The sequence below is a fragment of the Microtus ochrogaster genome, linkage group LG2 (assembly GCF_000317375.1).
Source record: "Microtus ochrogaster isolate Prairie Vole_2 linkage group LG2, MicOch1.0, whole genome shotgun sequence".
In the NCBI taxonomy this organism is placed as follows: domain Eukaryota; kingdom Metazoa; phylum Chordata; class Mammalia; order Rodentia; family Cricetidae; genus Microtus; species Microtus ochrogaster.
In genome coordinates this window covers 24,535,068-24,559,001 of record NC_022028.1, presented here as the reverse complement: position 1 = coordinate 24,559,001, position 23,934 = coordinate 24,535,068, and the positions used below count along the sequence as shown (strand labels likewise).

The 23,934-nt window shown below is 45.2% G+C and overlaps 1 protein-coding gene across 2 annotated transcripts in view; it reads left to right on the top strand.

Moving 5' to 3' along the window:
* Window positions 1-23,934, top strand: part of Tbc1d8 (TBC1 domain family member 8) — a 104,607-nt gene that overhangs the window by 32,468 nt on the left and 48,205 nt on the right. For both annotated transcript variants that reach the window (XM_013351072.2, XM_026785483.1), the window contains exon 2: window positions 17,647-17,757. In XM_013351072.2, coding sequence (XP_013206526.2) covers window positions 17,647-17,757 — 111 coding nt within the window. The remainder of the gene's footprint in view (window positions 1-17,646; window positions 17,758-23,934) is intronic.

Sequence of the window (23,934 nt, the reverse complement as noted above, 5' to 3'; positions counted from 1 at the left end):
CCCCCCCCCCCCCCCCCGCTGAGACAGAGCTCACCTCAACACTGCCTTTCATTTTGAACTTGAGCCTATAGAACTGACGTCATTCTCTGACCTTTTTGTCTTTCATATTGATTTCCGTTTTGCAAAGGAGACACCGTTGGCTTATTTATTTTTCTGTGATTATTAAGTGCCTCCAAGCTCCGTTTCCTGCCTTTAGTTCGGAATGGGAGCATTAAACAAAAGCGTGGATGGCAAGATGGAGGTGGCGGGATTGTGGCTCTGCTCGGGTAAGATACCGTCGGGCAGCAGGTTGCATTTGTACTGATTGGGCCTGGCAGGCTGACTGTGTCTCCTGCCGGACAAGTTTAGCAGCCTTTCTGCAACTGTCTCTGAATAGGAAATGGAAACCCTTTGTGTTTTCATGTTCAATCTTGCGTGCATATGTATGGTTTGCGTGTGGTCTGTGTACATGGTCCTCTGTGTATGCGTGTGTGAGGTCAGAGGTCAACGTCGGGCATCTTTCCCTGGCATTCTCCATTCTTTGGAGACAGGGTCTTAGACTGAACCTGAACCTCAGCAATTTGGCCAGTGAGGAAGTACTTTTTTATCTCCTCCTCCCCAGTGCCTTAGGGTTACGGACATACCACCAGGTCCAGTTTTTGTTGTTGGGATCTAAACACAGGTCCTCATGCTTGACAACAAGAACTTTATTGGCTGAGCCATATCCCCAGCCCTACGTTGCCTATTTCCAATTTCCAGTCTCTCCTGGGTGGTTAAGATAGGAAATAAACTTATTAGTACAGCAGATTATTTTAGCAGCCAAGAAGTTGCTGTTAGGGGGACAGATCAAAACTCAGTCTAATTTTCCTAGGTGGGATTTTAGGAAAGATATTTTAAAAACTCATTCTTGCTGGACAGTGGTGGCGCATGCCTTTAATCCCAGCACTCGGGAGGCAGAGGCAGGTGGATCTCTGTGAGTCCAAGGCCAGCCTGGTCTACAAGAGCTAGTTCCAGGACAGCTAGGTAGGGCTGTTACACAGAGAAACCCTGTCACAAAAAACCTACTTCATTCTCTTTGTAATTTTAGGGTAGGGGTAGTAGTTACTAAACTTGTTAAAAGGGAGTATCAAGGTGTGTGTGTGTGTGTGTGTGTGTGTGTGTGTGTGTGTGTATGTGTGTGTGTGAGAGAGAGAGAGAGAGAGAGAGAGAGAGAGAGAGAGAGAGAGAGAGAATGTGTATACACAGGTTTCACTAAGGGATCTTGGTTCTTTTTCTTTTTTTTAATTTTTGTGGTTTTTTTGAGACAGGGTTTCGCTGTAGTTTTAGTGCCTGTCCTGGAACTAGCTCTTGTTGACCAGGCTGGTCTCGAACTCGCAGAGACCCACCTGTCTCTGGGATCCTGGTTCTTTTAAAGCAGCAGGCATTGGCAAGAGAGTATCCCATGTACTACATGACCTGCATGTACCTACATGACCCCATGTAGCAATAAGATACATGTTTTAAAAAATAGCTTTTGTCTAAGCTTCGTGGGTTAGGGCATGATAATAGTTTAGTCTTGGTGGGTTAGGGGTTACTGGTCACTTCTGGAGGAGTCTAGCAGTTAAAATGGAAGTCAGTACGGCTCCTAGGAAGAGTCTATAGTGAGTGGACCCACACAGTGGGATGGAACCATTAGGACCCACAGCTGCTGAGAAGCCGGAACAGTTAAGGACAAGCAAGAAGTGTCGTTGAGGGTCTAAGGAAGAGCTGTGCACGGTCCTGCTTGCCTTGGGCTGGATAATTGTCTGTTCTGGATGCCTCTGGTAGCTGGTACTTTATTTGAAGACTCTATTAGAGCAGAAAGCTATGCTCTTTGTCAGAGCTTCATTTTGTTCTTCTCCCCTCCCCTCCATTGTGTCCTTGGCCTTCTACTTAATAATGACTTTATGACAAGAAAAGACCTGTCTTGCTTCCACCACACCAGAATGTAGCTTAGATCAGGCAGGGCCATGTGGACAGAAACGCTGGAAGGGTTCACAGAGCTGCACACTCCATGTCTGTGGTCACAAGCGTCAGCAGTCTTCATGCTGGGGCTGCCCGGCCTGATTGCCTCCTGTGCAGGATGCTCACAGTCGATGCATTTGGAGCATTACATCATCCTGTTTCGAGGGCCATGACCACAGCACCCCTGCATTTACTGTGAGGCGAAGCAGAGGGCTTGGATCCCATCCAGGGGTTATTTACAGAGTACACAGAGGAAGATGCCAGGGTCAGCTGCGTGAGTTCAGGCTCAGATCCTGTTCAGAAACATTTTCAATTCCTCACTTGTAGATGTGGATTAGGCAAAATTTGCATTGACGTTTTGAGTTTCGGATGTTCTGACTGTTGGAGTTTCCCATGCTTTCCACGCAAAAGTGGGCCTTTGTGCACGTCTTGAAACGTATAGTTCCACAGTGTTGAAGCATAGTCCCGCTGTTGTGTAAACCTCACCATCGAGCTTCTTCAGATTTGGGCTGCAAGACCATCTCTGTTTTCAGTGCTTTTTAGCTTTAGTGAAACCCTTCAGAAGCTTCTCCCCGCTCTTTAATTGCATGGCTATAAAGAAGGAGCAGCGTCTGTCGCCCTGGCTGGCGGAGGCAGACACCCACCCCTGCCATCTTCCCTCGATGTCCTGAGAAAGCTAAGGACTGCTACGTGGATGCCATCCCACTCATCTGGGGCATGGCAGGCAGTTGGTTGGCCACACCCTCGCGCTGCTCTTGCCTTGCACTGCTCTTTGGGGCACCCATGCACACATACGCTGGTGTTCAGGTTATGACCCCCGCAGCCGCTTGCAGCAGCTGTGACAGATACACCATCACCATATTATCTACTTAGTTTTGAGAGACGAGCTCGTTTGGTGGATGTTGCTGGGGTACTGGGTGTGATTTGGCTACTGCATGGTGGCTTTGCCTGATGGTCTGCTGGTATCGCTGAACAAAACCCTGTACCTCCTCGTTTAGGTGAGATTTGGGTGGCGCATAAAGGTTCTGCATCCTAAGGGAACCCTGAGTTATACAGAAGTCTTTGAGAAAAGAGCTGAGTTCAGTGTTCCGGTGAGGCTGGCACCTGGATTAGGACGAACGCTCCCATTAAAAAGCCAAATCTTTCCTCGATACTCTACTTCTTCCAGTTAAGGGAAAGTACTTTTTTTTTTTTTTGGCTATGGGATATCCTTTTGGTTATTTGTGATTAACGAGTTTGCATCCTTTTCCTTTATGATGGTGTGTGTGTGTACATTAGGTCCTGATGTGTGCTAGACAACGGGCTACCCACAGCCCACCTGATTCTTAATTTTTCTTCCGTATCACACAGCTATAATAGCCAAACCAAACAGCCTATTAGGAAGACCAACCCAGCCAATGCATGGGCTCCCCCCACTGGGCTGTGGTGCCCAATGAACACACACTTTGATGGCTAGTATATGATGACAGGAATCCCTTCCCTTGAGGTAAAGAATTTCCCATCATGGGATTGCTCAGATTGTGTCTGAACCCAAAGCCATTAGATACCTGCTTTGTTTAATACAAAGGTAGAAAAAAAAATAAAAGACTTCAGGCTTTATTGGAATGCTTTGTGTGTAGGGATAGGGGGTAAATGTCTCCATTAAAAAAAATAGGGGTCTCACTGTGGGATTATTTTTCAATAAGAGCAGAAACCTTGCCACAGAGCCCGTGTTAAGTACAAGGCCCGACACAGAGATCATGAAAACTACAAAGCCATGGAAGGTTTCTCCTAGTGTCCCTGTTTGTCCCGTGTCAACACTGCCGTTTCATCTCAGCCCTGACAACCCTGAGCATACGGATCCAGCGGGGATCAAATGATGGCACCCTCATATCAGAGTGAGTTCTTAGCCCCTCCTCGGTCTCTCCTCCCGCAGCTTGTTACCCGATGTAGCTCCCAGCCAGAGTTGTTATTTTAAGAACCTAAAAATAGGAGTGTTTTGCTCACTAGGATGCCAGGAGGATTTTCCTGTGGTGCCAGACAAGCCACGTGGAGCCTCTGCTGAGGGGAGACCAGAATGCACCCCGTGAGCTGCCCTGGGCTCCCCTGGAGAGCAGTTGTAAATTTGGGCTTATTGGTTTTAGGTGATGGCTTTGCCCTCTCTTTTTTTATGTGTGCATTTAGTTATGATCGGGTCTGTACGTGGGTTTGTGCATACGAATGCAGGCACCTGAGGCCAGATATGTTGGTGTTCTTCTCTCCTGGAGCTGGAGTTACAGATGATTGGGAGCCACCTGATGTGGGTGCTGGGAACTAACTCTGGTCCTCTGTAGACCAGAGGCCTCTCCAACCAACCCCTTTCTATGGTTTGTTTGTTTTTGAAACAGAATCTCAGATCCTCTCGGCTGGCCTTGAACTCCTGATCCTCTTGCCTCTTACTGCCTGAGTGCTAGGAGTGCAGATGTGTGTCACCATGCTACAGTGTCATTGTCCTGTCTTTAAACAGACCGTGCCTGGTAGGACAGAATATGGGTCCTGCAGCCAAGTGAAGTGGTGGGCTCAGAGGCTGGGGGCGGGGGGCACATGTGTTCTCAACTACAAGCCCCCCAAAGGAGTGCTCCTGTTAGCACAGATCTGAATGCTGAGGGACCTGTGTTAGGCTTCTGCTTATAGAACAGTGACAGTAAGTTTGTTTGGATTTCCTTAATCCTTATCTGTTTCAGAATCCTGTTCAGGGTAACACGTGGCCTCCTAAGCCTTTCCTGGCTTTTGTTGGCCTCGAGAGTCACACAGATGACTGGTTATGTGTCTTGGAATATGCTTCAACTGGAATTTGTGTGGTTTTTTTTTCTTGTAGTATGTAGACTGAATGATTGGTGCTTAGGTGGAAGACCACGGAAGTGTGTGATATCTTTATTTCAGAGGTAGTCTGTGTACACGCTACATGATGTCACTGTCGATGTCAACCTTGAGCACCTGGGTGAGGTTGAGCTCGTCAAGTTTCTCCACTGTACAGGCACCCTGCTTTCCATATCGTTGGTGTGTCCATGTGCATGCGTGTGCTTGTGTGTGTGCATGCACGCTTGTGTGTATTGCTTCAGTACTGCCTGGCACTACAGAATGTCCCAGGCTCATCTTGACTGTTGCCTGCCATAGTTCCAGAAGGAACCATTTCTCCAAGAGACTCTGTTTTTGGCTTTCTTGAGGCTTTTTTGGCTTAGCTCCCTGTCCTCAAGTCAATTAGAATAACCAAATCAATAGCTAAAAGCAGGAAAAAAGGATTTGTTCAGTGTAGCCACAATTGGGAGATGGATGTGAGAGGGACACCAGATGTCATTTTCTCTCTTCCCTGGGTGCTCGTATTAAGTAAGCCCCCTCCCCTATTTGCTTTTTAATTATTAAATTAGCTGGTTAGTTGACTTATAAAGGACTGATGGCTAAGCCTGTCTTCTTGAGGCACAGACCTAATTTTGTAACCATTTATTGAGAATCTCAACAGAAACCAGATTGTGTGTGTTTGTGTGTGCGCGCGCATGCGTGCATTCTCTCTGCTTCTGGATTTATCAGCTGACAGAGCAAGGGATATGTGTATGTATACTAACACTTGTATGTGCACATCTAGACACTGTTTTAAGAACATAGGCTAAACTGGCCTCCAACTCACTGTGCAGCCTAGCTGGCCTTGAACTGTGACAATTCTCCTGCACCAGCTACACTTACAAGAGTGAGTGTGCCATCATACTCGGTGGGGGTGTTTCTCTATGTAACTGCGTCAGCAAACTGCAGAGATGAAGCCAGTAGGATGTTTGCATACACATAGTCAGGTGTTACCCAGTGATGGGGGTGTGTTCCAGGAAATACACTGCTGCTGCTACTCTCTGAACACTGGAGTATATTTACATACATTGGGGCACTAGTACCATCTGTGTACATAGGATAAATGGCATAGCTTACTGCTCCCAGGCTACAAACATGTAACTTTACTGGATACTACATGTAATTGTAACATAATGGTATTTGTCTAAATATGTTTATACATGTTGCAACATGCCTAAATGCTGAGAAAAGTGCAGTAAAAATAAACACCGTGGTCTACCTATACAGGACACTCTCAGTGGGTAGTACTTGCAGGGCTAGAATTTGCTCTGGAGGTGTTCTGGGACACTCATGCTGGGGAGATGTAACCAAATGCCTACCTACCCCAGACAGGGAACCTCTAGCTGACTGAAGAGTAAGGATCCACCACAGTCCAACTCGGTGAACCAGTGGGTTTTACTGTAGTGTTATTTACAGAAATAAAGAGTTAGGGGTTAACTTACAGGAGCAGAAATGACTCCGGGACAGCTGCCATCACCAGAGCTCACCCCATTGTGGGCCACAGCTTGAAACCAGGAGTGCCCTTCCAGCAACTCAACAGGTTGTAGAGCAGGTCTTCCAAGTAGCTGTTAGTCTGAGCCCCTTCTAGGCAGCTTGCTTGTCTGAGAGTACCCCTCAGTAGTCCTTTCTGCTTATATATACTTGGGGCAGGAGGGACCAAGTGAATGTGGTTGGTTTCAGGGACTTCCTGAAACCCAGTTGTTCACTTTGTGAGTTTAAGGGGCTTCCTAGGATGGATTATTTCACCTTCCTCTAGCCCAGTAGTTCTTAACCTTCCTAATGCTGCGACCCTTTAATACAGTTCTTCATGCTGTGGTGACCACCCCCCCCCAACCATAACATTATTTTTGTTGCTACTTCATAGCTGTAGCTTTGCTACTGTTATGAATCATAATGTAAATATCTGTTTTCCGATGGTCTTAGGCAACCCCTATGAAAGGGGTCTTTCTTGACCCCCCAGATTGAGAACCACTGCTTTAGAACATCCTGTGTCTTAAGGAGTCCTTCCAAAATTGGACAGTTTTAATCTTGGAGCAAACTGCCACACAGCAGGGCATGTTGGAAGCTAGCGTAACTAGCCCTGACAAGTTCACCACTGTGGTCTTGAGATGTGCTGTGCCCAGGCTAGGCCGAATCTATACCAAAATATTTTTCTCTTTTCAAGAACAATTGCCATAGTTGTTTACTGTGTGATTTTTGTTGTTTTATAAACTTTAGAAAACTTTTCTAGTGATTATTAGCTTAAAATACATATATATATATATATATATCCTAAGATCTTAGGGAATATATATATATATACACACATAGACACACACATATGGTCTATATAGATATATATCTTAGGATATCTCTCTCTATATATCTTAGGCTATATCTATATATATCTTAGGCTATATCTATCTATATATATCTTAAGATAGTTAAGAGATTATATATATACATGTGTATATATACATATGTATATTTATACACATATGTGCAATTTTAAGGTTTTTGCTTGTTTGTCTTTTGCTAAATGGACACACTAACACAGTGCTTGGCCTAGGATCACATAGCATCAAGACCATCAGTGTCACTGTCTTTTGCACATCCTGTCGCTCTGGAAGGACTTCAGGGTAAGTAACCTCTTAAGGTGACAGTCCTGCCACTGTCTTCTTATTTTTAATTATGCACGCGTGTCTGTGTGTGTGTGTTTATTTGTTGGTGGGAATGCAGGTGCTGGAGATGGTCATAAGAAGGTGTCTGATCCTTTGGTGCTAGAGTTATAGGCTGAGGTGCACTCTGGTGTGGATGCTGGGAATTAACTGTTCTGCTAGAACAGTACCTACTCCTAATTGCTGAGTCATCCCTCCAGCTCCACCAGTGCTTTTTTCTGGATCTCTCCTGCCCCTCTGTTTTCCTGTAGAGGTACAGCCATGCTGATGGCTGGGCTTGCTTCTTTGTGTCATAGGCTGTTTATGAAGGGATAGGTAAGGTCCTGTGGATTCTTCTGCCTTGATGAAAAAAACCTTTGTTTCCGGGATGTATGCAAATGTTTATTATGGGTCTTGGTGTAGGAGGTTCTTCTGTTCATGTGTTGCTTTCATTGGTTAATCAATAAACTGCTTGGCCTGATAGGGCAGAACTTAGGTAGGCAGAGAAGACAGAACTGAATGCTGGGAGGAAAAAAGCAGAGAGCCGCCATGGAGACACCATGGATCTCCTGCCTGAGACGGACGCTGGTTACAATCTTGCTGGTGAGCCACAAACATGTGGCGATACACAGATTAATAGAAATGGGTTAAATCAAGATGTGAGAGTTAGCCAATAGGAGACTAGAGCTAATGGCCAAGCAGTGTTTTAATTAATACAGTTTCTGTGTGATTATTTCGGGTGTAAGCTAGCTGGGTGGCCGGAACAAAGGGACCCTCTCCATTCAGCAGGGATTGATGTGATTGTGTGAAGACTGAGAATTCTCGGGACAGGTCATCTATTAGTTGGACAACTAGAGAAACTCACGATGTAACTGAGAGCCTGGAGTGTGAAGGAGTCCAAGAGGAAGAGGGCGGCATAGCTTGGGAAAAGATAAAATTCACTTTTCTTTTTCTTGATTTTCCGAGACTGGTTTCTCTATACAACAGTCCTGGATGTCCTGGAACTCATTGTGAAGACCAGGCTGGCCTCAAACTCACAGAGATCCGCCTGCCTCTGCTTCCGAGTGCTGGGATTAAAGGCATGCGCCACCACTGCCTGCAGAATTCACTTTTCTTCTGCCCCCGTTGATGTGATTGGACGATGTCCTCCTAGGTTCAGGGTGGATCATCTTAATGTATCGATTGAAACACCAGTTTCTTCTGGAAATATCCTCAGCGTTATGTCCAGAAATAGGAATATCCTTGGAATTAGAGATGGTGCTGTACAGTTAGATACATGGGCATTCCTTTGTCAAGTCTAAGCATCTTTCTTGATGCTTCATTTGTAGTAGCTGTGTGTAGTAGCACCAGGATTGTTAAGCTGTACTCCATGGAGTATGTACCTACGTACATGTATTTCTTTGTGTTTCTTGTTTTAGACTCAATTTATGTCCAGTTACATGTGAATGTGGCTCTCCTTGCCCACTTCAGTGAGATGGGTCCCAGATCGCTTACACAGTTAGATGGTTTTTCCTTAAAAACCAGTGAAGATTGGTCACGCTTGAGGCCATCTAGGTAGTCTGTGTTCTCATCTGGAACTTGTATGGCTTATTCTTCATACTTCACACTGTAGTGGGCTATTGAGTTAATATTTGTCACCGATGTAAAGTCTGTTGTCTAGGTTATTTCTTTCAGTTAAGCACCAGCTGCTGAAAACACTTTTCCCACCAAGTTGCCTTTGCTCCTTGTCAAAGATCGGATGGGTGATTGATTGCATCTTTGAGGGTCTGTTCTCTCCTACTGGCCTGGGTAGGGGCTTGACCATCATAGCTCTGCAGAACAGCTTTGAATCATCTTAAATCTGTTCTCCAGAGTTTGTTGGCCCTTGCTTTTCCTTCAGTTGTCAATATTTATGAAGTAGCATGCTGGGATTTTTACTCGTGTTGAGTTGAATCTACACGACCACAATAGCTCCGGTGTCTCCCATTGACGTTTTTTTTTTTTTTTTGGCTCCTCTTCCTCAGCATTTTGTAATGTTATGCATGTAGATCTGTGCATATTAGTTAAGCTTGTGCTGGAGAAAAGTGCCTTTTACTATTGTCCGTAGTGACTTACTTTGTTTTTGTTTTTCTTCAGAGTCTCGACATTCATTCCTGGCACACAGAAAAGGAGTTGTCATAGGGTAGCATGCTATCTTACAAGTACTATACTTTTGGTTATTAGTTCCTTAAGGTTTTTGTTTTGTTGAGCAAACATGTCATCTGTGAACCGAGTTTTATTTCTCCCTTCCCCATCTGTGCACGCTTTATTTCCTTTTTTTGTCTTGCTGTGTCAGTTAGGACTTTCAGTATGTTGCTAAGTGGGAATGATGTGAAAAAAAGTGTCCTTACCATCTTCTTCATTGTCCAGGGATGGTTTCAGTTTCTTTCTTACCGTTCAGTATGGTAACTGTAGGGCGCTCTGTGTGTATGTTGAGAGAGATTTCCAGATTATAGAAATTTTCAACTCCTTGGTGGTTGGTTTTTGTTTTAATTAATCATGAGTGCGTGTTAGATCTCTTTTCAAATACTTTTCCTGTACCAACTGGCACAGGAATTTTACCTTGATGATATTTTTTTCTAATGTATTATCCTTGTATACCGAGTGAGTCGCAATTGCCCATGGAGTTTAATTCATGTTATGTGATGTTGGATTCTTTTTTGCTGATGTTTTGTTGATGACTTTCTGCAAGGGTTAGATATGGTAGCTTTCTTTTTTCAGTGGCTCCACCAGTTTGGTTGTTTCAGGAATGCAGGGTTCCTGTCACAGTTGAATGCGCTAGAAGAGTGGTTTCTGAAGAGATTGCGGGGAATGCCGTCACTGCCTCTTAAGGTTTAGTAGTATTTGCTGGCGAACACATTTGCGTTGGATAATTTGTCAGGCTATTGCTATTGATTCGGTTTCTTTTACTAGATAAAGGTCTGTTAAAATGACTCACTATTCCTTGAGTTTTGGTAGTTCATTTCCTTAAAGGATTGTGCCCTTTTGTATAACTTATTGAATTTAGAGGCATAAAATTATTTACAGTCTCTCCTTATGGTTAATACCCTTGGGTATTTGCGCTAATTCCTCCTCCCAGGAGGATCTCAGCATCTTGGCTGCGTTGAACACCTCCTTAGCCAAGGATGACCCAGGTTCCCGATCCTCCTCCACCTATGGAGCACTGGGATTATAGGTTGGCAGCCTCACACCCAATTTATGCCATGCTGGGAATCAGAGCCCAGGCTCTTACCATGCTGGGCAGACACTCTACATCCCTTGCCTTCTGTCCCTTTCTAGTATTGGTAACTCGTCCTTTTCTTCTTTCCCTGGTTACCCTAGGTAGGGCTTTGCCAATTTTAATTGATCTTTTAGTGTTATTTTCTTCTCTATCTTTTAGCTTTTATTGACTTCAGCTTTGATTTTTCTTTTGCATTAGGATCAGATTGCTCTTTGGCTTTCTAATGTATTGGCTTAGGTTATTGGTTCCAGGTCTTTGTTGTCCTAACTCATGTACTTGATGTTGTAATCTCCCCAAGCAATCCTTTTGCTCTATCCTACACATTTGTCTAATTTGTAAAACCTCACTTCCATGTGGTTAAGATATTTAAAAAAAATCTCTTGGTGTTTATTTTTTTTTAATTTGACCTGTATTATTTGAAGTTGTTTAATCTCTAAATTTTGGGGAAATTCCCAGCTTGCTTTCTGTTCCTTGGCTTCTGGTGTAACTCCTTTGTGGTCTGAGGGTGTGCTTGTGTGATCTCTGTTCCTTTCAGACAGGATTTGTTTTAGGTCCATCTTGGTACCTGCCACCGTACACTTGAGATGCACTGTCTGGTGCCCATGAAGGGGTCCATAAACAGATTAGATTCTGTGACTTGATACTGTTTGGGGTAAATGTGGACTCATGCCTCAGTGTTTTTCTGAAGGCTCGGTCTGCCAGTTATTAGGAGATGGTTATTGAAGTCTCCCACTAGAATGCTAGACTCCTCTGTTTTCCCTGAAGTTTACCACTCTGGTCGAAAGGATGTAGATGTGCTGTTAGGTAATTCGTGTTAATGACTGGTGTGCAGTCCTTCAGAAACCTTCAGTGTTACATAATGCCTCTCTTAACCCTGATAGTGTTTCCTGTTATGAAATCTGTTTTGTCTAAAATTAACACATCTGCTCAGTTTTATCTGGTGTTAGTCTAGTATCTCTTGGTATGCTTACCTTCCTTATCCTAGTATTTAAAAATTGAAACTTCTTTTAAAAAAATTTAAAATGTTGCATTTGTATATATTCATTATACAATTGGTGTGATGTTTCCATTGTTACTTTCATACAAGTGTATTGTACTTTGGCCATGTTTGCTTTCTTTATCAGCCCTTGCCTCCTCCTCCTTCCCTTCCCTTTTCTCAAATAGAAACCTCTTACATACACACACACATACACACACACACACACACACACACACTATTTAGATTTGGCGTATGAGAGAAAATCATGTTTATCTTTCTGAAACTGGCTTAATTTGCTGAATGATCTCAGGTCCCATCCATTATTCTGCAAATGACAAGATTTTGCTTTCTATAGCTTTTGAAATCCATTTTAGTTGGTATATTTAGACCAGAAATATATTTAGAACAGTAATTCTCTTTTAGAATATAAAAAAGTGTATTTTATGGATAGAAGTGCCTGTATGTAAGTGTATCACATGTGTGCAGCGCTCTCAGAGGCCAGAAGTGGGCATCAGATCCCTTGGGACTGGAGCTGCGGATGGTTGTGAGCCTCCAAGTGGGTGCTGGGAACTGAACTTGGGTCCTCTGGAAGAGCATCAGTGCCTTTGTAACTGCGGAACCATCTCTGCAGCCCACTCCAGGATTTAAAAAGAAATGTTTACTATTGTTTTCTAGACAGAAGCCTGCTATATATTCCAGACTGGCCTTCAGTCTGTGTTCTTCTGCCTCTGCTGGATTACTGCCCAGTACTACTGTGCAGCGTTCTCTCAGTTTTAGGGATGGTTTCACTGGGTGTAGGTTTCAGGGCTGGTGTTTGCTTTCACATGAGCTCGTGCCCCTGCCGCTGTGCTAGATTACAGGCTTGTGCTGCTTTATGTGGTTCTTTCAGTTCCGAAGGATAATGGGTCTCTCTGGGTGTGGATTTGCAGGTTGGCTTTTCAATTCATTCTTGGAGTTCTCTCTCCATTTAAATGTCCTGCCTGTCCTTGCCTTTCCATTAGAAGGGTTATTAACCTGTTAAATAGGATTATTATAAACTCCCCATCTGTATCAGCACGGTCAGCATCTCAGTGATTGTGCTTTCTCTCTGAGACTGTCACTATGGGAAAGCCAGTCACACTGCATCGGGTACGAGGAACTGAAGGTTTCATCAATGCCCTGGCTGGATGTTTGAAGGTTGGCTACCACTGTAGACGCCAGGACTTTGACATTCATCAGATGTGCTCATTCTGATGCCCTTCCGTTTTTGGGTTCCTTTAAAGATTTTTTTTTTTCAGACAGTGTGAGTCTTAGTGCTTTACCCTCTCATGTGGCATCACTGTACTAGGGGTTTTTGGGAGTTGGTTCTGTGATCATACCGGCAAATCGCAGTGTGATGGGCCTGTGATCTTCACGAATGTTTCTTGGTCACGCCTGTCCATCTTTGAGGACAGAAAAGCCAGAGGAAATGTAGGACTTGGCCAGTGCTTGGATAAGGCTCTGGCCACTCCTCCGTGGAAGTCCAGGATTTTGATGAGTGCAGCGCACAATACCTGTCTTCCCTCTATGCGCTACCATACAGTTTGCGAGCTTCGAGCTAGGGGCTGGAGATTGAAACACACAAAGACACACAGAGAGACAGAGCTCTAGTCACTGGTAAGAAGCCCTTTTATTCAGTAGCGCCACGGAGGCTTATATACCTAACACAGTCAGGTGGGCCAACAGGTGAAAACCTCTGATCCTCAAGGCCAAGGCAACACGCGCTCGTGAAACAGAGCTGGTGGGGGCTGGAGAGACGGCTCAGAGGTTAAGAGCATTGTCTGCTCTTCCAAAGGTCCTGAGTTCAATTCCCAGCAACCACATGGTGGCTCACAACCATCTATAATGGGGTCTGGTGCCCTCTTCTTGTCTGCAGGCATACACATATGCAGAGTATTGTATACATAATAAATAAATAAAAAATAAAAAAAAAAAAAGAAACAGAGCTGGTAAACAACTTTGACACAGCTTTCAGTAACTCACATCAGAAGGAAAGTGAAGATCTCTAGCAGGGAAGAGCAGCTGGAGGCCAGGACTCCAAATGGTCTCAGCAGATGAGGAGACTGTAGAGGCCATTGCACAGTGTTACTCTGTACCTTCCCAGCCTGGTGGGTGCCTGATGTTAAAGCCCATGCAGCTCAGAGGGTTCCCTTGAGACCGTAGTCCTGGGATTGGCCTTTATGCACTCAATCCCCATGCAGCACTTCACCAGCGTCGCTCTTCGGTTGTTCCTGCAGTCGGTGGCTTTACCGAGGAAATCCTCCCCATCTGTGACTCTGGATTCTCCTGGATGTCTCTCGATTTGGTGATTGTGGTTTGATCCGTGACCTCAGTTCTCTGGTGAGCTGAGGAAAGGTCCCCCTTTCTCAGGCTGCTCAGCTTTTTCTTGTGTGGATGGGATGACTTCCAGGCTCCGCATGGTTGAGCCAAGAGTGGAAGTCCCCTTGTGGCTTCCTTCACACAGCCTCCCCCACTGTCCCACTAGTTGAAGAGGCTGGGGTTATGTAAGACCTTTCAAAAGCACCTGAATCTTAGAGGGGGAAGTAACCACTCTTTCTAGTCCAAAAAAAAAAAAGTCCCTGCTTTTCTGAGTTGGTACCCACCTCCCCTCCATTCTCGTTTCCATGGCTCCCTGAGTCCCTCAGGAGGCTGGGGTGATAGCTGGGTGCTAAGTGCTTGCCTCTTGTGCACAAAGTACTGGATTTAATCCTCAACACCGTCAATCAAACAAAGAATGGGTTCTCTGTCAAACTTGGAAGTGCCAGGGGTCTGTGTGGGTTGGGTGGATGGGTCATTGAGCTCTTTTCTAGTTTTTCTTCGGCCTCTCTATCCCAGCCCATCTTTGCTAGACAAATGTCTTAGCTCAGTAGTCTTTTGCAGACACACCTTTAGCCCTCCTGCCTAACAGCTGCTGATCGGACCTCCTATCCAGAGAGGCCCTGCTCCCGCAGACAGCCATGTGGGTTTCTTTGTAGCGAGAGTAGTTCTGGCTATACAGTATTGTGCCCTTTATCCTTCTCCTGGAGAAGGTTGTTAAGTGAGGGCGGAACAGTTGGAGGCTGGGTAGCATGAGGAGGACATCTGCCAGGGAGGTTATCTTGCATGGATAAGTAAAACATGCTAAGAGTCATAAAAGCCAGGCTTGGTGTGGGGGGGGGGCACGTCTGTAATCCTTACTCAGAGGGCTGAGGCAGGAGGATGGTAAGTTAGGCGTTAGACTGAGCTTGCTCAAAAGGATTTTCTCAGTGTTGGGTTTGGTGTAGCTGCAGGTTGCAGACTTTGTGGGAAGAATACTGTAGGAGTAGATTGTAGTCAGAAGTAATGGTGTAGAGAGCCCACTTTTCTAAGTGTTGATTGTATATGTGAATACAAATGGAAGTCTTAAATGTATATATACATTTGTACAAAAACATATGTGCACAAATTATATAAATATATATGTACCTATGCACACATCTGTGTGCATACACATAGTCATCTATATGTTTGGTTTTTTTTTTTTTTGAGACAGGGTCCCACCATGTAACTCCAGCCGTCCTATAACTCACTGTGTAGACTAAGTCTGGCCTTGGACTCAGAGATCTGCCTGCTTCTGCCTCCCAAGTGCTGAGATTAAAGCATGTGCCACTATATCTGGCTTTTCTAGTAAGTTTTTATTTAATTGAAAAGATGCCACAGAAAATGGGTAAATACACCACTTGACTCCGAAGTGACCTGTTACAGAAAAGGATAGTACAGATGGGTCTCCACATCTGAGGGTTTAGAGTCGGTGTTTTTTCTCTATGTAATGGTATAGAGTCGATCTGTAGAATTGGAGTTTTGAATTTGAACCTTCCCCTGGATAGGTGCTACAGTCCTCATGGGATGCTGGGCAGTGGTGGGCAGCTACAGCTTACAGTCAGTCCCCAGAGCATGAGTGGTGCTCTCCCATGGGTGGTGCAGTCTACCCAACATGAAGTAGCTTCGTGTGGTCAGTAAGAGTCTCCCCAGGCTTGTTCCCATGTAGGAACAGACCGTTAGGTGGGAGCAAATGCAGTTGTCCACCTTCAGCTCAGGGCATGTCCATCACAGCAGAAAGCCAATCCTTTCTTTGTATCATATATCTATATCTAGACACACACACATGTCTGCCATATATAGCACATCATGCGTATAGCACATGTATATCATATATGTGTATGTTACATGTATATGTTATGTATATCTCACACAGGTATGTCACAAATGTCTGCCATACATGTTTTTCATCCACATCACACAAATACGCATATAATAAATATCACGAATATCATATCATGTATATCATGTACACCTTACACTTATATATTATGTATATCACACATATATGTACATCATATATCACATAGGTGTGTGTGTATGTGTGCATGTGACTCCCAATCTGTGAAGGACTTGATAGATTTTCCTCTCACAGTGTATTTCTGGAGCAGGTAGAGGTAACACTCAGTATTTTGGATGAGGCCCAGGATAAAGCAGTAGCAGGAACAATACTTAACACAGTGCTTTTTGTGATCCAGGCAGCACTTCAAGTAACAGACATGAAACTCATGTAATTCTCTCAATTACTTTTACAGGGTAGTGTTATTCCATTCTATACAAAGTAGTGTTATACTATACAAGTTATTCTTTTTTTTTTTTTTTTCAAATAAGGAGACCAGAAACACCAGAAGTTTAAGCACTTTAAATCACATACACCAGGTTTGAATTAGAAATCTGACTTGTGGGACGCTGCTCTTTTCCCCAGGTCTTGTTGCTGTAGCTGATGCAGGTAGACTCCGGATGCTGGGGAAATGGGAGTCTTTTGTGAGAGTTCAGGAATGTGACCTGAGGCTTCTTGCCTGTGACTGCTCCTGTCTTAGTCACTTTTCTGTTGTTGTGTTAAGACACCATGACCAAGGCAGAGTTTATTGGGGGCTTATAGTGCCAGGGGACTAGATCCATGGCCATCAGGGCAGGGAGCATGGCAACGGGCAGGCAGCTGTGGTGCAGGAGCAGCTGAGAGCCTATGTCTCTATCTGCAGGCTGAGAGACTGCCAGAAGGAAGGAAGAACTGTGGAACTCTGGGTGAGAAGGGCCACGGAGTGTTCAAAGCCTGGGGCGCTGTTCTGTAGGAGGAAAGAGACTCGGCCTGTGAAGTCTCAGACGGAAGCAAAGACTCCACCAGGCCATTGGTGTGAAGAATCTGTGGTTCTGGTCAGCTGCAGCTTGAAGAATGGGCTGCGATTAATAAGAGACCAGAATTGCTAAAGTAAAAACCTCTGCTTTGCTGGGACACTTGATTCAGGTCAGTTGGAACCTGAGAATTTAGTGGTTAAGAAGAGAGCAGCATCGCTGAGGCGAAGCCATCTGGGAAGTGATTTTTCAGAGTCAGTGCCCTGAGACTCTGTTCATGAAGTGGCCGCGGTTGTTCCTTGTGCTGACAGCTGGTCTTGGTAATGTGTAAGTTTCCCCAGGTGGTACTGGCGAAGGCATGAAGGGGTCGTGGAGAGCAGCTGGGGCTTAGCGCTGTGAGAGACCCGGAGAGTCCATTGGTGAAGGTGCAGCCTCTGTAGCAGCTAAAGGCCTAGGATTGAAGGGATCATACAGAGAAGTTGAGGCTTGGTACCTTGAAGAGAGCCCAGGAGAGGATAATGGTGAAAGAGCAAGCCAGTAGACAGCAAGCTTCCATGGCCTCTGCGTTGGCTTCTGCCTCCAGGTTCCTGCTTTGTTTGAGTTACTGACTGACTTTGGAAGTGTAAGCCAAATAACCCTTTCCTCCCCAGGTTGCTTAGGTCATGGAGTTTTATTACAGCAACAGGAACTGCGCTCTGAACAGGACCATTCTTGTTCAGACCACCCCAGCTCCCATGCATGGGAGCAGGAGGATGTGTGCCAGCTCGGCTGCCCGGCCTGGTCTGCCCTGGACTCACAAGTGTCCTTTCTTCTGTCTCCCTTTTAAGGTCGCCTTGTGGGCGCTCTGGATGCGGTGCTAGATTCCAGTGCACGCGTTGCTCCATTTCGGATCCTGCTTCAAGTCCCCGGGTCCCAGGTTTATTCTCCCATAGCATGTGGTGAGTTACTGACTGGATCAGACATTTACTGGGCCATAGCCACTGGTGAGTTTTGTTCCAGGTGGAATGTTCCAAACCTAACCAGCGAAGCATGCGAGTGTCTGCATGTCAGTGACGTTTGAACGGTAACATCCTGGAGCCTTCGGCAGCCCTCTCTTCCTCCTCTTCTCCTGCACATACTTCTCTCCCTCTTTATCCACTGCCTCCTGTTTCCTGGTTTTTGTTTTTTTTCCCTTAACCACCATAGTATGTAAATGCTGCGAATCTGGGTGTGTCAGGTTCCAAGAGGTCCCGGAGCACAACTATAGCTCCATTTGAGTTGAACCATTTTCTTTGTAATCTTGCTCTGACCTGTGTGTGCCCGGGTGTGCACACCCACTGTACTGACACAGGGGCGAAGTCTGAGGGCTCTATCTGATTTGGACAGCATTCTCTCCTTGTTTCACACAACGGGGGGGAGCTAGACACAAAAGAAGAACATGACTCTCCCGTGTGCTGAGGGAATTTGGAAAACACCTCACTCCTCAGGACAGGACTTGAGGGTCTTGTTCTTCCTGGTGTTGCATTGAGCCCCTAGGGTCATCCCGAATGGAGCTGTCACACCCCAAGAAACACTGTGTCAATGAAGCCTAATGTCTGTTTTATTCTATATGAGTAATATATTTAAAAAATAAGAAATACCACCCGAGAGCCTTTCTTTGAATGCTGGAGTCAGTGTTAACCTTCGGTCTCGTTCCAAAGCCACAGAGAAACCCTGTCTCGAAAAACCAAAAAAAAAAAAAAAAGAAACCTTCGGTCTCTGTGTGCCCATGGACATAGTGTCTCTAGCTTTGCACTGGGTACAGTAAACTTTGCTCATTGCTCCTGTTCAACAGCCATACTGGGCTTTTCCTTTGGAAAAGGCTGAAGTTCGGAGAAACTTCTCATTCCCATCTGCCATCCCATCCTGAACACTGTTAACACCTGGGCATGCTCTTGTCTGCCATTTTTTTCATAACTAGGGCAGGTTGTTCCAATTAAAAAATGATCTATAAAGCAATCACCTTTCAGCACTACTAAGATATATCTGTTGCCTCAAACTCTAGCTGTCCTGAATACCTTCAAGTTACACCAGATGGACATTTTCTGATCAGCTTTCTAGTGGGCCCAACAAGGATGGTTACAAAAGTGGATACATATAATTTTATAAAAGCCGGCTTATCTGACAGTGCCATTTTATAAAGAAAATGTTGCATTTAGTTAGTTTCAATAGGAAAAAAAACTAAAGAGGAACAAGACTTCAGATGTTTAGACTAGAGATTGTTTTTTCAAAAAGGTTCATGTCAGGTTAAGGCCAGGGACTTTGTTAACAGTAGGAAGCTAGAGTTGCAGGGTTTGAAAAACAGCGACAGTATTCTGTCACCTTATGGGACAAGTGTACCAGCATATTTTCCCTTCTGCTTCTCCTCACTAAAGACAAACTGTTGATGTTGCAAGCCCCATTCAGACCTACAACGGTATTCCATTATTATTCTCTGACGCATGTCTGTAGGTGTGGTGTGGTTCTTTGCATAGTATGTACGAAGGCCAGAGGATGATACTGTCTGTATGCTTTTGAGACTTAGTCTCTCACTGAACCTGGAGCTCTCTGCCTAGGCTCGACTGGCTGGCCAGTGAGCCCTAAGGATTGCCCGTCTCTGCTGGATTCTAGCTCAGAGGTTGGAGATGCTGTTGTGTGGATGCTGGTGATCTGAGCTCAGGTTCTCACTGTTGTGTAGCCAGTACTTTATCCATGGAGCCGGCTCTCTCCCCGGCTCCTGTATTTCCTTCTGTTGTTTGTCTCAGGTCTTTGGGATGGTGTTATACTTGCAGTCAGGTATGACTTTTCCCATCCTGGAACCCTCATTTTGTTTCATTTCTTTCCTGGGGAACTAGAGCAGCACTTCTTAATCTTTGGGGGTTGAATGACCCTTTCACAGGGAGGGGTCACCTAAGGCCTTTGGAAAACACAGATGTTTATATTACAGTTTGAAATAGTAACAAAATTACAGTTATGAAGTAGCAACGAAAATAATTTTTGTAGGTGGGGGTCACCACAACATGGTTAAATGTACTGAAGGGATCACAGCATTAGGAAGGTTGAGAACCATTGGACTAGAGTTTCACTGAGTAGTCCTGGCTGGCCCGGAACTCTCTGTAGACTAGATCAGGTGTCTTTGCCCCCCACTCCACATCCCTGCCCAAGTGCTGTGATTAAACGTATGAGCTTCCCACTTTCTCTTCTATGAGGTTCAGTGTGGCTGGCTTTATGTTGAGGTCTTTGTTTCATTTGGACTTGAGTTTTGTGCATGGTGATAGATATGGGTCTATTTTAATTTTTCTACATGTTGATATCCAGTTATGCCAACACTATTTGTTAAATATGCTTTCTTTTTTCCATTTGATATTTTTTTGCTTCTTTGTCAAAAATCAGGTGTTTGAAGGTGTGTGGATTAATATCTGGGTCTTCAATTCGATTCCATTGGTCCTCCTGTCTGTTTTTATGCTTATACCAGGCTGTTTTCAGTACTGTAGCTCTGTAGTAGAGTTTGAAGTCAGGGATTGTGATGCCTCCAGAAATTCTTTTATTGTACAGGATTTTTTTTTTTTTTGGCTATCCTGGGTTTTTTGCTTTCCCATATGAAGTTGAGGTCTTTCCCATATTCTTTCGAGGTCTGTGAAGAATTTTGCAGGGATTTTGATGGGCATTGCATTGAATCTGTAGATGCCATTTTTACTATGTTAAGTCTGCCTACCCAAGAGCATGGGAGATCTTTCCATTTTCTGGTGTCTTATTCAATTTCTTTCTTCAAAAATTTAAGGTTCTTGTCATATGAGTCTTTCACTTGTTTGGTTAGAGTTACTCTGAGATATTTTATGCTATATTTGTGGCTATTGTGAAGGGTGATGTTACTCTGATTTCTTTCTCAGCCCATTTATCATCTGCATACAGGAGGGCTACTTATTTTTTTTTTTTTTTAGTTCATCTTGTGTCCTGCTACATTACTGAAAGTGTTTATGAGTTGTAGAAGTTCCTTGGTAGAAATTTGGGGGTCACTTATGTAAACTATCATATTATCAGCAAATAGAGTTTAACTTCTTCAACACATTGGCACAGGAGACCACTTCCTAAATATAACCCCAGCATCTCCCTTTCTCCCCAGGGTGTTCCATTTTCTTCTGTCCATGTCTTATGTTCAATGAGAATTCTGTATTCTCATCTGTCTGTGTTCTTTGCCATCCTGTGTGGTACTGCTCCTCATCTCCTTCATGCTCAGCACCCTCCCTTCTGATGCTCTGTTGAGTGTTGGCATGCTGTCACTTTGTGCTTGGGTTATGGAAGACTGATGTCCTGCTAGACGGGATATGGGAGTGAGCATCCCCTTCATTCCTCACAGTTATCCTGGGTGCGCCCTACCTCAAGCAGAAGCATTTGGCCACCGTCTGGATTTGAAACCTTGGGTGTGACTATTTGTAGTTTTGTCTCCTTATGACGTTGGCTTTGTAGTACTCCCAGAAGCTAGGTAGAAGTCAGCCCGAATTGCTGTGGTTTCCATTGAGTCTACACCCTTTGGAAATACAACTGCAGGGTATGGTTCTTAATGTCTGCAAGGCATCAGCCCCTTGGCTGTAGTAGCTCAGTTGCTTCTTCCAGTTCTTCAGCAGATGTTAATTGCTCCTGATTTTTCAGTACTTTCCAACCATCTTTTCACTTAAAAATTTCAGAACACTTTCCATGCCCGCTTACCCCACCCCCCAGATTCTATTCCTTTGTAGGGTCTGGATCCTGCTACACACCAGGCATGTGGGGGATACTGTGGAGAGCGTGTCAAATGTGGGCTCCCTCCACCCAGCCTTACAGAGCCATGGGAGGTACACACAGCGGTACGGGAAAGACTGGTACAGGATAGAAGTGGGCTGTGAATACTGCAGAGGACAGGGTGGCTAGAAAACCCTGAAGGGAGCGTGTGTGCGCCTTTTATGCCATGCATTTCCAGATTCCCTGCTACTGCCTTCTGGGGCTGCTCTGGCTCCCCACCATGCCAGGGCCGCTGTCCTGTGCAGCAGAACCCATTCTCTCTCTGGTGATCCAGGATGGCTTCCTGCAGTTTGCATTTCGCTTGACTTGTGCTTTAGACTTGACACAGGCTGGGTCTGCAGAGGTGTCACTTTCTGCTGCCATCTTGCTTGCAGAAGGTCCCCCAGACAATATTTATCTTTTCAGCGTGTTTTCTCTGTTGAGAAATGTGAGCACATTCAGGCTGGGATCTGTGAGGTCAGTGGAGACGCTGAGGTCTCCGTTGACAGTCACGTAGGCATCTTACACTCTGATTCACTCACCATAGCTAATACTGCATTGTGACCTGAGCATTGAGGAAGGTCCCCACCCATGGTTTGGGGCTCTGGTAAAGTAGAATGCTGTAGGAAGTGTCTGTGTCTAACCGGGAAGAGCAGTCTGCAGGAACAATCCAGATCTTCACTTAAGTGTGACTGTCACATGGTGGGCTGACAAGGCTGAGCGGAGCCTTTGAGAGTTTGCTTGCTCTTTTGAGGCGGAGGTCAAAGGAGATGGGTAGATTGTCTCATGGGTCAGTTATTTTACTTGGCAAAAGATCTGAAGATCATCAAGGTTCCGGACAGAGACAGGATACGTTTTAACAGCATGGACCAAGCAACCATAAGACTCTAGAAAGACAAGCAACTTCTGTGACTAAGGAGCTGAAGTCAGTTCTTGCGGGGGAGACGCTGAATTGTTGGGGAAGTTGCAGACAGAAATGGGCCCAGCCCTCCAGGTTAGAACCCAGATATTCCCTTCCCTAGCAACAGTCACCTGCTTCTGCGCGTTCCCACGTTCTCTCACCACTGGCATTGTTTCTTGTCTGCCTCCCTCACGGATATGCTAACACTGGGAGTCTTTCTGGACAGTGACCTTCGATGCCCAAGACAACACTGAGTATGTCACCACCAGGTGAAAGAGTTGGGAAGAGGGGGACACAGGCTCCTCTGTGAGATGACGTGGGTTCACGTGGCCTTGGACGAAGAGTTTTGTCTTTATCTGAAGCACAGCCGGACAGCAGCTCTGCTGTGTACTTTCCTAGAGATTTGGTGATCTAAGGGCTGATGGAAGCGTTCCAGCACACTGACGGCAGGCCGGACTCGATGGGTCACTGCATGAAGGGCATTTCTGACTTAGGTGTTGGTTGCAACCCCACTGGTCATTTCAAATGAGTCTTGGGCCCTTTCTGGTAAGTCAGGTGTGCTGGCTGGTTTTCTGACAACTTGATACAAGCTGGAGTCATCAGAGGAGGGAGCCTCAGGCTGCATAGCATGTTCTTAGTGATTGCTGTGGGAAGGCCCAGCCCATTGTGGTTGGGGCTGTCTCTGGGCTGGTGGTCCTGAGTTCTGTAAGAAAGCTGAGCAAGCCAGTAGGCATGCTCCTTCATGGCCTTTGCTTCAGTTCCTGCCTTCAGGTTCCTACACTGAACTTTCCATGTCGGATTGCTATCTGTGTGAATCCAAATAATCCCTTTCTTCTCTAACTTGCCTTTTGGTCATGGTGTTTGCTATAGCAATAAAAACTCTTTAAGACGCCAGAAAACAGGCATTCTGGGGCACGTCACAAGCCTCCTTGTTAAACAGGTAGAACTCAGAAGGCAGAAGTTATGAATCTAAAAAAAAAAAAAATGTTTTGCTGAGCTTGGTGGTACTCAGGAGTTGAAGCCAGGAGGACTGCAAGTTCAGGTTCTGCCTGGACAATGCAGGTGAACTCCTGCCTCAAAATACAAAGTCGGAAACTCTCATTGGGCTACACTGTCCTTCACAAAGAATGCTGAGTAGACACTGGGAGGAGAGTCAGTAATTGCTGGGAGGGAAAAACTGAAAAAGGTGTGTAACCCTTGCCTAGACGGATGAGGCTGGAGGTGCTCTGTCTAAGCTAGGGGAGAAATGCTGGGAAATATCGGTAACAGTTCGTTATCATAACCTTTTCCTTCTGAGCCAGCATTGCACCCCTGAGCTGTGTTCCCACCGGGGCTCTGTTTATAATGGTGTCCTTCAGATGCTGACACAAGCTGGAGTCATCAGAGGAGGGAGCCTCAGGCTGCATAGCATGTTCTTAGTGATTGCTGTGGGAAGGCCCAGCCCATTGTGGTTGGGGCT